Raw genomic sequence first — 15,767 nt, forward strand, 5'->3', positions numbered from 1 at the left:
GGTTCATCTGAAATGAACTGGAAAGAAGGGCTTAGAAGCAGGGAGCAACTTTATCATGGTGCTGGCCCCATCTCCATGTGTGAAATGATGCTATTTTATGTGGAGCCTGGGTGGAGAGGGTCAGTGAACCAAAAGGTGGAATAGAAGCAGGGATAGGCTTAGCGCATGGGAAAAAACACGGTGAAGGCCAGGGTCTAGAATGATAGTAGGCACACAGAAAAAAATTAAGGATTCAAGATTTCTTTTGGAGGTAGAGTCAAAGGCTTGATAAATTCCATGTAGGAAGTTAGGTTATTGGAGGGAGTGGTTATTAAAACTGGATTTCACTAACAATATAATTGAAATAATAGCCATGGTGTTAGAACTCAAAGTTGACTTACAGAACTTAAATTTGAAACTGAACTATGGGTCCTATCTGTGTAGTGAATTAAAAAATGCAAATAAATGCTTTAGAGAGACAGGATTAATATCCTGCCTGGATCGATTGAGATTTTTGACATTAGGAGAGAAGTTGAACAGTAAATGAATTCCTTACTAAATAAAGCACTAGATCATGGAAAAATAGATCTATCATTTGGAGTTTCTGTTTTGGTTTTAGTTATGTAATGTTACTTGCATTCAGGTTGTTGGATCAAGGGAAGACATTCCCAGGTAAAGATAAGTCAAAAATTGAGTGCACTTAATGAATTTATATTTCAGGTCTATCATGTGAATGTTCTGTAAGAAAGACAAGTGGGAATTCCCAGCTCATTAACTGCTAAGGAGATACTTAACCTTAACAAAGATTTTCAAGGACGTATTATGTAAAATAAATACCCTTATACTGTAAGTTCCAGGAAGGCAGGAGATTTTATCTTTTTTCTCATTGACATGTTAAACTATGATTAATAGTGCTTGACACAGTAGGTGCTCAACAGTAATTACTGAAGGAACGGAATATCATTTCTAAGTTGTTTGAAGTTGGATTTCTTAGTAAGAGCAACTTATTTGACATATTAATTTTGATGATTGAAGATAGCAGTAAGAAAATAAAACTAGACTTTTAAATTTTATCTCTAGTAATTTAAGTTTAAATGAAAAGAACAGAATTATTTTGTTGAGTTCATTTAGTTAGGTTACCTATAGTAAGATAAAACAGTCCAGAATTTCTCAAAGCAGTTGAAAATTAAGGAAATAATTCACATGTTTATTTTGTAGCCATCATTTGGTTATTTTATTAGATCACCAGAGAAGAGAGAACCTGTTGCTCTCATAAGAAAATCTGATGTATCAAGAAGTAATTTGGAAAAAGAAACGGCCCAAGTTAACGATGTATTTTCAGGTAATGGAGTTTTCAGAAGGAGTTTTTAGTAACCTTTTTTTAACCTATAAATTAGTGGTTTTGTGATCATATTCTTTATGAGTGAAAATGTATATACCACTTTGGGTTTTTTCACTATTAGTCACAGGTTTTATCCTTATATAACCCCACATTGCCTTTTTAATCAAAAGTGAAAACAAGTCAGCCAAAATCCACCTAAATCCTTTTGTAAAAAAAAACCAAAGTAAATAAAATATAATCTGTTCAAATGGACTAGTTAAATTGGCCTGTTAGAATACTGAGTTGTTTTTTTAAAAGAACTACTGAGTTAATGAACTGTAGCTATTATATTTAGGTGGTTAAAAAGCTATTTTAGATTTGAGGGCGCCTGGATGGCTCAGTCGGTTAAGTGTCTGACTTCAGCTCAGGTCATGATCTCACAGTTTGTGGGTTCTGGCCCCATGTCGGGCTCTGTGCTGACAGCTCAGATCCTGGACCCTGCTTCAGATTCTGTCTCCTCTCCTCTGCCCCTCCCCTGCTCGCTCGCTCTCTCTCGCTCTCTCTCTGTGTCTCTCTCTGTCTCTCTCCCTCTCTCTCAAAAATAAGTAAACATTTAAAAAATTAAAAGTAAAAGCTTTTTGAGATTTGGACTATGATAGTCTAAGCCTGATTAGTATCCATGATATATATTTAAAATCAGACTTTCTTGGTTAACATACAATTATCGAACAGCTACTTTTTGCTAGTACAATGCCTGGTGCTACATATCATATATAATTGAACAAAATATGCTCCAATCCTTAAAGACCCTGTCTTCCAATAGAGGAGTTGGGATAAAGAGGCTATATGTATAATTAGTTGATTTTCTTATTGTAAAGAATACTCATTTTTAAATTCAGCTTATTGTATATTTGTGAAATGTTTAAAGCTGAAAGTATTAAATGATTTTGTCAGTATTTGCAAAGGAGAGATTGAAATCCACAGTCTTCAAAGTTTAAGCTGGGCAGAAGCATATTAACAATGCTCTGGTTCTTTGTCTTAGTGACTGTACAATTAAAGAGTTTTTGTGAAGATGACTGATACCAAGGTACGAAGACTTCTTCCTTGGTAGTTAATCATGTTGAGTGGTCCTCATCCCACAGATTATTTTTGTGAGATAGGATATAGTTGTAAATTGAATTATTGTATATTTTCTACAGGAGACTTAAAGGCACAACTAAGTGAAGGATCAGTTACGCTTCAGGCTGAAGAACTGGAGGGTATTTCACAAGTGGATGAAAGTGATGTGACATTAACTGCCAGTAATAGCAAAACAGAGGTATCTTAAGTCTTCCATGGAAGAAAACTAAAACCACATTGTCATAGTTCTTGTATAAGATCACATGTGAAAAATACATACAGTATAACATGGTAGGGGTTTTTTGGATTCAGTTTTATTATAAATGTCCTTTGAATTTTTAATAACATTTTAATCAATGTGTAATAAATATGCATGCTACATACATAAATACTAAACATACATAAATTTGTTTATAAAACAGACTTACAGTCAGTGAGTTATCACAGTTTACACACCTTTGTACACCCCAGATCAAGAAAGAGAACATTGCTAGTTGCCCAGAAACCATTTTTATGCCCCTTCTGAATGCTACTCCTCTTATCTTACTAACACTGTATTAATCTTGCCTGATTTTGAGCTTTATATACAAGAAATCATATAGCATGTATTCTTTTGTTTGATTTTTTTTTCACTTATGTTTGCCAGATGCAACTATGTTATTAAGTATTAATGGAAGCTTATTTTCATTACTATATACTATTCAGTTGCTATGTCCATTCGACATGTCTGTTAGACATTTGGGGTCTATCTTATGTCAATATGACACTTAAAATCCTGTGGCTTTATAAGTCTTGGACAAGTCCTCTTTTCTTACTTTTCTTTTAAAAGTATTTTGGCTATTCTTGGCCCTTTGCATTCATATATATTTTAAAATCAGATTGTCACCTTCAGTAAACCAACCAACTAGTAGCACTGTTGGCCTTTTAATTGGGGCTGTGTTTTATCTGTACAACAGTCAAATTGACATCTTTGGAATACAAAATCTTCTAATTCATGAAAATTATATATTATTCCACTTAGGTTTTATTTTTTTTCTCTGTATTTTATGATGCGTGTGTGTGTGTGTGCGCGTGCTCGCGCGCCCAGAGATTTTTGCATATCTTTTGTTAAATTTCTTGCTAACTTATTTAAACAGTATTTTTTAAAATAATATTTTAATATTATCTTTCTTCATTCTTCCTCTTTTGTGGCTAAACAAAAATGTTATATGTATGTATATATATTTTTTTTATATATGCAGTTTTATCATCTGAGAATAACAACGGTTTTGATCCTTACTGTTTTTGATACCTTCATTTCTTTGACTAGTTAACCTAACTACACCTCAGAATAGTGTTCAAGAAGATAAGTACTGATGTTGGGGCTTCCTGACAGAGTGGGAAAGCTCTTCAGTATTTTATTTGTAAATTGGAAATGTGCTGTAGGGTGATTTTTTTTTTAATCATTGATTTTTAAAATTCCCTTCTAGTATTTGTCACCTAGTTTGTTTTTAACTTGTAAGGAGGTTGAATCTTGTCAAATGCTTTTTTGTATCTATCAAGGTAAACATAAGCTTTTTTTAAATTCTGGTAATGTGATGAATTACATTAAATAGTTTAAAAATATTATACCATTCTTCTATACTTGGAATCAACTTTGCTTGGGTTATGATCCACTGTCCTTTTTATAGATCACTGGATTTGGTTTGCTAATGGCCTATTTAGAATTTTGCATCTGTGTCAGAATGTCTTTTCAGTTTTGGTATCAAGGTTTTGATGGTCTCATTTTTTCTATTTTTCTGGAAGACTGTAAGATTGGATCTGTTAGATTTTGGTAGAATATATTGGTGAAATCCTCTTGAGTCTGGAGTTTTCTTTAATACTTTTTAATTGCTGATTCAGTTTCTTTAGTAGTTATAGGACTATTCTGATGTTTAAAACTTATGTCTGTTTCTGGGTACATGGGTCGCTGAAGTTGGTTAAGGGTCCAGTTCTTGGTTTCAGCTCAGGTCATGATTTCATAGTTTGTGGGTTTGAACCCCACTTTGAGCTCCACTGTGACACCTGCTTAGGATTTTTCTCTCCCTCTCTCTGCTCCTCCCTGCTCTCATTCTCTCTCTTTCTCAAAATAAATAAAACAATTGTGTCCATTTTAATAAATTGTAGTTTTCTAGGAATGTTAACCTTTCATCTAAACTTAAAAATATATCACTCCATAATATCCTCTTGTGATTGTTTAATACTTTCTTTAGGTTCTTAAGGAATGTTCTCTTTGTTACATATTGGTTCTTTTACTCTCTTTTTTTCCTTAGTAATTCTTGCCAGATATTTCTTGATTTTATTAATTCATTAATTTTATTCACTGTTTTCTGTTCATAGTTTTGGTCTTTGTTTCCTTATATTCTCTGTGGATTTAATTTGTTGTTTTTCTAATTTCTGGAGATGAATACTTAGCTTAATTTTTCTGCCTTTCCTACATAAACATCTGATGCTACAAATTTCTCTGAAAGCAGGATTTTGTTGCATCCCATACTGTTTTTTTAATCACATGTTTTGATATGTCATACTGTCCTTATTAATCCATTTAATGTATTTTCTGATTTTTCTGGTCCATTGGTTTTTGCAAGTGTATTGTTTAGTTTCCAAACATTTGAGGATTTTCCTAATTTTTAAATATTGATTCTAGGCCTGGCTGCACAGTAGTCAGAGAAATTTTGGTTTTAGTCCTTTGAAATTTATTGAGACATGTTCAGTTTTTGAAAATACTTTCTGTGCACGTGACAGGAATGCCTGTGGTGTGATCTTTGGCTGTTCTCTTCTGTGTATTTTATTTAGGTGAAGTTTACCAATCATGGTGATGAAATGTATCCTTAAAATTATTGTGCTTGTTCTTTCAGTTACTTAGATATTATAAAATCTCACCCTATTATCATGAATTTGTCTGTTATTCATTATGAGTCTGACAGTATTTGCTTGAAAAATTTCAAAGCTATATTTTTAGGTCCATACAAATTAGAATGTTCCTTTTGGTGAATTGAACCTTCTGTCATTGTGCATGACTGTCATTGTCTGTAGTTATACTTTATGCCTTAAGCCTAATCGCATATTAATACAGGTAATACCAGCTTTCTTTCTTTAGTGTTTGTTTAGTGTTTGCATGTTATATCTTTTTTATTTTGCTTTTAACTTTCTATATCTTTATATTTTAGATGTGTCTCTTATAAGTACATAGAATTGGAGTTTATTTTTCAGTTAGTTTCATAATCTTTCTTACATTTAATGGAATTATCAATAAATGGGCATTTGAATCTGGACTGTTTATTCACTTTCATTCTTTTTTTTGGTATATTCTTGTGGATTTTTTAGAAGTATTTTTTAAATATTCCAGTTTTCTCCCTTTATTAATTTGGTGATTATATATTCTTTTCCTGTTATTTTAGTAATTACCTAAGAAATTATAACATGACTTCTTTGCTTACTAATGTTTAATATTATAGAAATTTGGGGGGGTTTTTTTGACCTTTCACTTAACATTACGAGGACCATAAAACACTGTTTATTCCACTTCACTCTTACAAGCTACTATTGTTTTATATTTTAATTCTCTGTTTAAACCCTCTAAGCCATATGATGATGATGGTGGTGGTGACTGCTATTATATATAAAACCAATATGCATCTCTGACTTTCCATCTGAAATTTTCTTCTGCTTAAAGAATATCCTTATAATTTCTTTTAATAAGGATCTACTGGTAATGAATTCTGTTTTTGTCTCTAAAAATATCTTTATTTCACCTTTATTTATGAAGCATATTTTTGTTTACTATAGACTTCTATGAAAGAACTTATAGCCATTTGAATATATTAGTATTTCACTTAAATAGTTTTCTATCAATCTTATTGTTAACTTTATTAAAGATAATGTATCTTATTATCTGTGGCTTCTTTAAACATTTTTATCTTTGGTTTTTATCTATTTTGCTGGGATATGCTTAGATACCTTTTGTTTTATCCTGATTGGGGTTTGTAGGCCTTTTTGAAACTTGGGTTGTTGACTTTCAGAAGGTTTAGAAAATTCTCAGCCAGTATGTCTTCAGATAAACTTTTTGTTCTGTTCCCTGTCCTTTTTCTTCTGAGAGTTCAGGTACAAGTATGTTAGACTTTCTCAGAGCATCCCTTTTTCCTGTTCTTTCTGTTCTGTTGTGTACTTTCTGTTACTTCCTCTTTTATGATTCATTCCAAATATTTTTTCAGACTTCTAAGTCTCTTTCTTTTTTCACTTGAGTCCAATTTGTTGTTAAATCCATCTACTGGGTTCTTAATTTGTTATTGTATTTTTCAACTATATAATCTGCATTTAGTTCTTAACTTGTAATTTCTTGTCCTCTGAGTTCTCAATATTGTCTTTTATTTCTTAAGTATATTTTTGAGTTTATGTTTTAAATTTAGATGTGTTTTAGATTCTGACAACTCCTTTGTCTTTATGTCCCCCCATGGGTCTGTTTCTCTGGGATTTGGGCCACTTTATCTTGGAACACCATGTATCATTCATTGATGGGGGAGTGAATTTTTACAGGAAAAAGTATTGAAATAATTTGAGGCCACAAAAGTTATAATCTTCTAGACTGGGTTTATGTTTGCTTCTGACATGAATGAAGAACACTAGCAACCTTAGATCATTTTAATCTAGTTACTGAGATTGAACTGATTAGAGCCCGACCCTCAGTCCTTATGAGAGCCAGTCTGATTTTGGTTTCCCTTTTCTCTAGGGTGTAGTCCTTTGTGGTCTCATCCTAAAGCATGGATGTTTTGCATGGCTACACCCTCCCCCTCACTATTGGTTAGCACTGAACTCTGTTTTTATACGCTCACCACCATAAGAACAGCTATGTTGAGCTTCTTCTTAAAGTTGTATCCACAGCCTCTGAAAGCAGTAGATCCCCACAGGGAGGAGCGTCCTCATTACTGGCTTCATCTTTGTTGCTTCTCTTGGGTTCTGGCCCCAAAGTCTTTGTTTCTTTTCTCCAGTGCCTTCTAAGAGATGCTTTTGGATATGCTCTCCAGTTCTAACTGTTCTCAGGCAGAGTTGGTTTTCGTCACTTAGTCTGCTATTACTGGAGACAGAAGTCTTAACTTGATTTTTATATTAAATATATCTGTGTTTCTTTGCTGTTAGATCCATTTCCATTGTTTGCCCACGGTTCCTATTTGTGTCTTCTTATAAGTAATTCCAGCAGTTGAATGAAATTGCCAAGAATTATGTTTGGAATCACAATCTCTGGTTTCTCAATCTCATTATCTTAATTTTTTGTTTTAAATTACTGTCTGGTTCAGTTTTAACATCTTCTTAGCACCTCTTTAACTCCTGAAGATTTTTGTTTTGAACAATTGATAACCCAAATTTGTGAGTAACCCAGTACTCTATAAGTTGATAGCAGCTGTCTCTTTAAATTAGGGTATTAATTGGTATTACCATTAATTTCTTGTTGCTATTAAATCTTCTGTAACGTCTAAAGATTAAATTAACATGTCCATGGAAAGGAGGTAAATTTATCTAATATGAACTTTCTTATTTCTAGGACACTTCCTTCATGAGTAGCAATTCCCAAAGTTACAAAAACGAGACATGTACTGGTGGTGATTCTGTACTTAGGATAAGCACCATTGCTTCAGCCATTGCAGATGCATCAGTGAGTACTGATCCTTCCCAACTTGCTGCCATGATCAAGGCACTTACAAATAAAACCAAAGAGAAGACTTTACAGGAAGATGGTAAACAAAAGGATTATTCCATTGTGTCTCAGTTTGTGCCTAATGATATAGAAAAAAGTAATGGATCCAGCATGTTTGATATGGAGAAATACCTTAAAAAAACAGAAGTTAGTAGGTGTGAAGGTGGGCTGGAAAACTTTTCAAGAGCTGGTGTGTCTGATATTTGGGATTTATCTTTACCAAAAGAACAGACTATACAAAATATCCATACAGTGGACTTAAATGCTGCTAATATAAGGGAACCAGAAAAAAATACAGCATGTACTTTTTATGGTGAAAATGGAGAGTGCAAAAATCAAGAATCACTTAGAGCAAACTCTCCAAATTCAATTCTTCCAAATAGAAAAGAGAGTGAAAGTGCAATAGGTGATGTGAAAACATACCCTATTGATAACAAATTACCAGATATTGGTAATCGCAAAACAGCCACCTCAGTATTCACTGCAACATCTAATAGTTATTCATTGGTAAGGAACCCCAGAATAGCATCTGTTTGGATGTCAGAAGAGTGTGAAGAAATGCAAAATAATAGAGAAAACCAGAGCCAAAATGAGTATCTTAGTGAAGCAAGCAACACTGAAAAACATGTGACTTTTGGAAAACATTCCATAATTGCACCTAAAAATGTTGGTAAGTGTTGAAGTGATTGGTCACATTTACAAAATTACACACAAGTGGTATTTGTTGTTGTCCTCATTGGGAAATAACACCTTTCTGATAGATTTGAAAAATCACTCTCCCGAGCATGGTGGACACAGCTCAGAGGATGACCAGGAAAGCTTCCGACCATCCTCTTCTCCACTGAGTCATTCTTCTCCTAGTGAAATTTCTGGAACGAGTTTATCAGGGTAGGTGCTTACCTTTTGTTTTCCTTTTTCTTTAATAATAAAAATACATGTTCAGTATAAGAAAATTAGAAGTGTGAAGAAGAAAAATAATCATTTATGAGTTCATTTCTCAAAGATAAGCATTGTAAATACTTTGTGAATTTGTTTCAAGCCATTTTTCTATGTGAATTTTTATTCGTTTATAATGATTCTTTGTATTTAAGAGGAAATCAATAATGTTACAGTCTGCACAATGAATCAGGCATGGATTATTTGATGCCTCTGGTGGATGGTGGTAGATACTATGACATTTTACTGTCTAATTTTATTGCTTTTTTGCCATTTTAATGATACAAAGATGAACAACTTAAGGATAGATCTCTATAAGTGAAATTACCAGGTCAGGAAATTATTAGTGAATTATTTTCTGAATAGGTCTTAAAGACTTGCATTCTCACCATCAGTGCATGATGAAAGTATCCATCTCACTGTTTTCTTATCAGCATTTTAAATAGCTTAAAGTTTTGGATTTTTAAAAATCTTGTGTTAATTTGATATTTTAATACTAATAAGATTGGCAAATAATTTGTCAAGGGTTAGAAGAAGAATCATAATATTTCATAGGTTTTTAACTCAAGCTAATTTAACCATCAAGTTTTAAGAACATTTTAAAATGTATTTTTTGAGGGACACTTGTGTAGCTCAGTGGTTAAGCATCCAACTTCAGCTCAGGTCATTATCTCACAATTTATGGGTTGGAGCCCTGCGTCCAGGCTCTGTACTGACAGCTCAGAATCTGGAACCTGCTTTGGATTTTGTGTCTCCCTCTCTCTCTGCCCTCCCCACCCCTGCTCTGCTTGTGTTCTGTCTGTCTCTCTCAAAAATAAATAAACATTAAAAAATATTTTTTTATAAATAAAATGTAATTTTTTGAAAGTGCCATAATTTGCATTATATACATATATAGGTATATGTGCGTGTATAATTTTTGAAGAATGTAAATTTATTGCTTTTTGAAATGTTATGTATACGTAGTTATGTGTAGATGCATTCATGTGCTTGTGCATATTTCCCTTTATTACTGTGTTCCTTGTCTGCCTAGTTCCCTAATCCCTTCCAGGGAGCTACTGTTATTAGTTTCTTAGGTGTCTAGCATTTCTTTATGCATGCATAACCAAATATGAATATATATTCTTGTTGTTATCACTTTTTATACTCAATATAGGGTCCTTTACACACTTCTTAATGTTTTTTTGTTTTTTTAAATATTTTTATTTATTTCTAGGAGAGAGAGAGAGACAGCGTGAGCAGGGGAGGGTCAGAGAGAGAGGGAGACACAGACTCTGAAATAGGCTCCAGGCTCTGAGCTGGCAGTCAGCACAGAGCCCAACGCGGGGCTCGAACCCACGAACCGTGAGATCATGACCTAAGCGAAAGTCGGACGCTTAACCGACTAAGCCACCCAGGCGCCCCAACACTTCTTAATGTTTTGCTATACAAGGTTACTTTGTTATAGAAATGTCATCTGTATTGTAGTCATCTCAGTCATGTGTAATAGAAGTATAGGATACATGCCCAGAAATGAGATTATTGGGTCAAAGATTATTTGCATTCATGTTCATATTTAAATGAGTACAACCACTCTGTAGAGGTTGTATTGATTTAACCAACAAGAGAGAGCCTGTTTTCCCACAGCTTCATCAACAGAATGTTTATAAAACTTTGATGGTTGATACGTTGATAGGTGAAAAAAATTGTAATTCAACATGTCTTTAATTCATATGTTTTAGGAGTGGTGGTGAGCATCTTTTCCTCTATATTCCTATTTATATGAATAGATACTTTGTATCTCTTTCATGTTTGTTGCTCATTTTTCTCATGATTTTTAATCTTTTTTGTCTCCATTTGTAGGAGCCTGTGATGTATTAGGGAGATGAATAGCCCTTTGTGTTATGAGTTATAGTTCCTAGTCTTAAGAAGTTTTTTATTTCAGGGTGCTTGGGTGGCTCAGTTGGTTAACTGTCTGACTCTTGGTTTCTGCTCAGGTCATGATCTCACAGTTCATGGGTTCAAGACCCACATCAAGCTCTGCATAACAGCAAGGAACCTGCTTGGGATTCTCTCTCTCCCTCTCTGCCCCTCTCACGCTCACGCTAGTACGTGCACTCTGTCTCTCTCTCAAAAATAAATATTTTTTTAAAAAGTTTTTTCTCAAGGCGCCTGGTGGCTCAGTCGGTTAAGCACCCGACTTCAGCTCAGGTCATGATCTCACGGTTTGTGGGTTCGAGCCCCATGTCGGGCTCTGTGCTGACAGCTAGCTCAGAGCCTGGAGCCTGTTCAGATTCTGTGTCTCCCTCTCTTTCTGACCCTCCCCTGCTCATGCTGTCTCTCTCTCTCTCTCAGAAATATATAAAACATTAAAAAAAAATTTTTAAGTTTTTTCTTTTTACTTTGCTTGCATTTTCTGCCATATAGAAAATTTACTATTAAATTTATAAGTTTTGTCTTTTATGGCTTTATAAGAGATATTTTATATGTTATTCTATTGAAAGATGTTAATAAACAGGAAAACTTGCCTAAACAGTGAAATTATAAACATTTTTCTATATTAAAAAAATTTTTAATGTTTATTTGCAGGGGTGGGGGGAGGTAGTCAGGGAAGGGACAGAGAGAGAGAGAGACACAGAATCTGAAGCAGGCTCCAGGCTTTGAGCTGTCAGCACAGAGACTGACATGGAGCTTGAACTCATGAACTGTGAGATGACCTGAGCAGAAAGAAGTTGGACGCTCAAACGACTGAGCCCCCAGATGCCCCCAAAATTTTCAATAATTTGGAACAGGCTGGAATTACATCTAATTTCAAAGGTGTTTAAGTGTTTCTCTAGCTGTCCTTGAAGTTTCGCATATTTATCTGTAATGGTATGGATAAGCTAGAGCTTAATATTAGTGACGGGCTTAATTCCTTCCAGTTTAAGTTATTATATAACTTCATCTCGCAACACTTTTTCATATACACAGCCACCTCCTATTTAATGGTTAATGTTTACAAGACATTAGATGTCTCCAGCCCAACCAAATTTGAAGGTCTTTTGGCCTTGACTTGTCATGATTGCTGTCATCCACCAAATTTCTCCTTCTTCTCATCCCTAATACTTGTCTGTAAAGTTATCGAGTGTTATATCTTTGTACCATTAAATATGTTTCTGCTTCTGACACTTGTCTTAACAGCTTTAAATGATGTTTTTTGAGTCCCAGCTGTGTTAGTTTCCCATGGCTGCCATAACTGTCACAAACTGGGTGGTTTAACACAACAGAAAGGTATTGTCTCATACTCTGAAGGCTGGAAGTTCAGGGCTATGTTCTCTCTGAAGCTTTTATAGGGGTGGGGGTGTTTGGCTGGCTCAGCTGGTAGAGTATGTAACTCTTGATCTCGGGATTGTGAGTTCCAGCCCCATGTTGGGTGTAGAGATTACATAAAAATAAAAAATCTTTAAAGCTTTTAGGGTAGGATCCTTCCTTATCTTTTCCAGCTTAGGGTACTCCTGGGTGCCTATTGGTATGTAGATGAATTACTCTAATCTCTGCCTCTAGATTCACATTGCTGTCTTATGTCTCTTTGTCCAGAGTTCCTTCTTACAAGGACACTATTCCCATTGGATTAAGGACCCAGCCTACTCCACTATAACCTTATTTTAATTAACTATATCTGCAGCAGTCCCATTTTCAAACAAGGTCACATTCTGAAGTACTGGGTGTTAAGACTTTAACATACATTTTTTATGGAAACACAGCTCAACCCATAATAGTGTCTGTGACCAATGAGACCGTTAGAGAACTTATGTTCTTTCCCTTTCCTCTTTTTCTTTTTTAGCTACATAATTTCTCTGTTGGCATTTCATTTACATTTTGAATCATCACTGTATCCTACACTTGTCTAATTTTTATTCTGTAGTTAAATATATTCGTTTTTAGCCATTAGGTGTTTACTCTCTTGACTGAAGTATGTCCTGTGGTAATTTGCTCAGAGGATGGAGGGAACAGTAGGCTCTTTTATGTTCCATGGTTACCCTATGTCTTTTGTAATAGAAACATGGTGTGGCTTTGTTTAAAATCTTTGGCTTATGCTTTCCTCCCTTAAGATTTTTGTAGGGATTGCTTTACTGTCTCTGTGGAAGGTAGGAGGGAAATCTGAGGCATCCCAATTCTGTCTCAGAATTGACTTGATCTTTTTGTAATCTTACGCCAAAGATGCCTTATCTTTCAGGTTTAGTTGATTAGTAGGCTCTCTATCTGTATGTTGACTCTTCATGGTTACTTTGTCCCATCACACAGTATACCCTTCAATATGTGGATTCAAGCATTTATGGAGGGGAAAATTTTTTTTTGAATTACTTGTTAAAATATTGGTCCTGCTCTGTCACTTTACTGCTCCCAGAGCTCTAGTGATACCTGTGTGGGATCTATTTTGCTTGACATCTGCATTTATTTTCTCTTTAATCGTTTTTTTAAGAACTTAACTATTTGGAAAAATTATAGATCGACAGGAGGTTACAAAGATACTGTAGAAGGAGTCCCTTGTCTCCTTCACCAAGTTTCCCCTAGTGGTTACATTTCTTATAATTATACCATGGTGTCACCGCCAGTGAATATATGGGTAGAATTCAGTGTCATTTTATCACAGGTATGAATCCATGTAACAACCACCACCACAATGAAAGAACTTTACCTGTGGTGGTTTGCCTCTTTCTTAATTGCTGTTTCATCTTGTTTGCATTTCACATATTTGATCTCTGCATTCCTTACAATGTTTTCTGCAGTGTCTCTTCCCCCCGTGTACTTTTCAAATTTCATCTTGTTTTCTATGGTTTTGATATTTTTAAATTGTATGTGAAGGCATTTAATAAAAGCTATATATATAAAGACTTTCATTATTTTTTACTTCATACTGCCCTTGGTCAGACACGAAATGCTAGCTGGATGGTCTTACTTTTGGACCCACCTGATTTTTCTTGTACTTGTAAGAAAATATACTTATCTGTTATGTGTAGGAAATATACTTAGGGAGATCTCATGAAGTTGGTATATGTTCTGATATTTTGAATGAGGGTATCATGTTTACTTTTCTAAAATGATCATGGAATTGGTAAGCTTATTCCACATGGGTAAGCTAGCCAGGGACCTGCACCCTCGCCTTTTAGCTTGGGACAAAACAACAGGCCTTAATGAGAAAAGGCCAATTTAGAAGTGGGTGAATGTGCTCTGAATTCACATTGCTGGGGAAGATGCAAGGAGAGTGATGGTGTCTTGAGTTGCTCAGTGTATGTGTTATGCTGCCATAGCCAGGAAAGTAAATACTGGTTGAGATCTCTTGATCAGTTTGTGACATGAAATTAATCCATGAATCATTTTGGGATGCAGTTTAGCCTATTATCAAGCTTATTGTCCAAGTTTTGGCCCACTCCTAACCCAATTTTAGGATTTCACAGTATGCATTGCTGTATTATATTTTTACTGATGTGTAATAAACACATAGTGAAATATACATGTCATAGAGCATTTCATTCAGTGGGTTTCTGACACTTAAATACACTTATTTAAACACCCACTGCCCGCCAGGGTGCCTGGGTGGCTCAGTGGGTTGAGCTTCCAATTCTTGATTTCTGCTCAGGTCATGATCCTAGGGTTGTGGGATCAAGCCATGTGTCAGACTCCACACTGAGCATGGTGCTTGCTTGGGATTCTCTCTCTCCCTCACTTGTGTGCATGTGCTCGCTCTCTCATAAAAATTAAAAAAAAAAAAAAAAGAACACCAACTCCTAAAATATATAGCACACTTACATCCCCCCATTAACAATATCTTGCCCTTTTCAAGTCAATTCTTCTCCTCCTTCCCTGCCCCACCCTAGCATTCACTTTCTGATCTGTGTCACCATAGTTTAGTTTTGTCTGTTCTTGCATTTTATTTGAATGGAATCATACATTTTTCTGTGTCTAGCTTCCTCGGATTAACATGTTTTTGACATTCATCCTTTGGTTTTTTTTTTTTTTATTTTTAATTTTTTTTAATGTTTTATTTATTTCTAGGAGAGAGAGAGACAGTGTGAGCAGGGGAGGGTCAGAGAGAGAGGGAGTCACAGACTGAAACAGGCTCCAGGCTCTGAGCTGGCAGTCAGCACAGAGCCTGACGCGGGGCCCGAACCCACGAACCGCGAGATCATGACCTAAGCAAAAGTCGGACGCTTAACCGACTAAGCCACCCAGGCGCCCCATCATCCTTTGGTTTTTGATACACCACCAGCTCCTTGTGTTCATGGCTGCATAGCACTCCGTCACATGACTGTAGCCAGGCTGTGTATGTTCTCTTGTTGCCCAATGTTCGTTTTCGTCTTAGCCTCCTTTCTAGCTCTGTTTTAGCTTCCTACTACAGTTTTCTCTCTTTTTTCCCTCATCAACTTCAAATGCCCGTCAGTCTCAGTTGTTGGTTATCCTGGGTTATGATAAGCTCTATATACACAGTTCTTTCTTCAGCTGAGGAAATTTTATTTTCTATTACCTTTGATTGTTGATTGTCTTCCATCTATTCCCTCTTCCTTTTGAGAAGCCTGGTTTCCCATTAGTTGACACTCCCTTCTCTGGTTATCTGTGACTATTTTCTTTTTCCTAATTTTCATTTCTTTATACATTCACTCTGTATCATGGGGTAGCTGCTCAAGTGTTTATCCTCTGCTTCACTGATTTTCTGTAGCATCAATTAAGCTTTTCGTTGCTCCT

At 35.2% G+C, this 15,767-nt stretch overlaps 1 protein-coding gene across 1 annotated transcript in view; it reads left to right on the forward strand.

Annotated features, from left to right (window-relative positions):
• The window catches only part of CEP192 (centrosomal protein 192), a 130,861-nt gene that overhangs the window by 57,134 nt on the left and 57,960 nt on the right, over nucleotides 1-15,767 (forward strand). Inside the window, exons 15-18 of the mRNA XM_039220435.1 lie at nucleotides 1,198-1,321; nucleotides 2,500-2,618; nucleotides 7,977-8,799; nucleotides 8,891-9,017. Coding sequence (XP_039076366.1) covers nucleotides 1,198-1,321; nucleotides 2,500-2,618; nucleotides 7,977-8,799; nucleotides 8,891-9,017 — 1,193 coding nt within the window. The remainder of the gene's footprint in view (nucleotides 1-1,197; nucleotides 1,322-2,499; nucleotides 2,619-7,976; nucleotides 8,800-8,890; nucleotides 9,018-15,767) is intronic.

This window comes from Hyaena hyaena, unplaced genomic scaffold (assembly GCF_003009895.1).
Source record: "Hyaena hyaena isolate Hyena2069 unplaced genomic scaffold, ASM300989v1 scaffold_889, whole genome shotgun sequence".
NCBI lineage: Eukaryota > Metazoa > Chordata > Mammalia > Carnivora > Hyaenidae > Hyaena > Hyaena hyaena.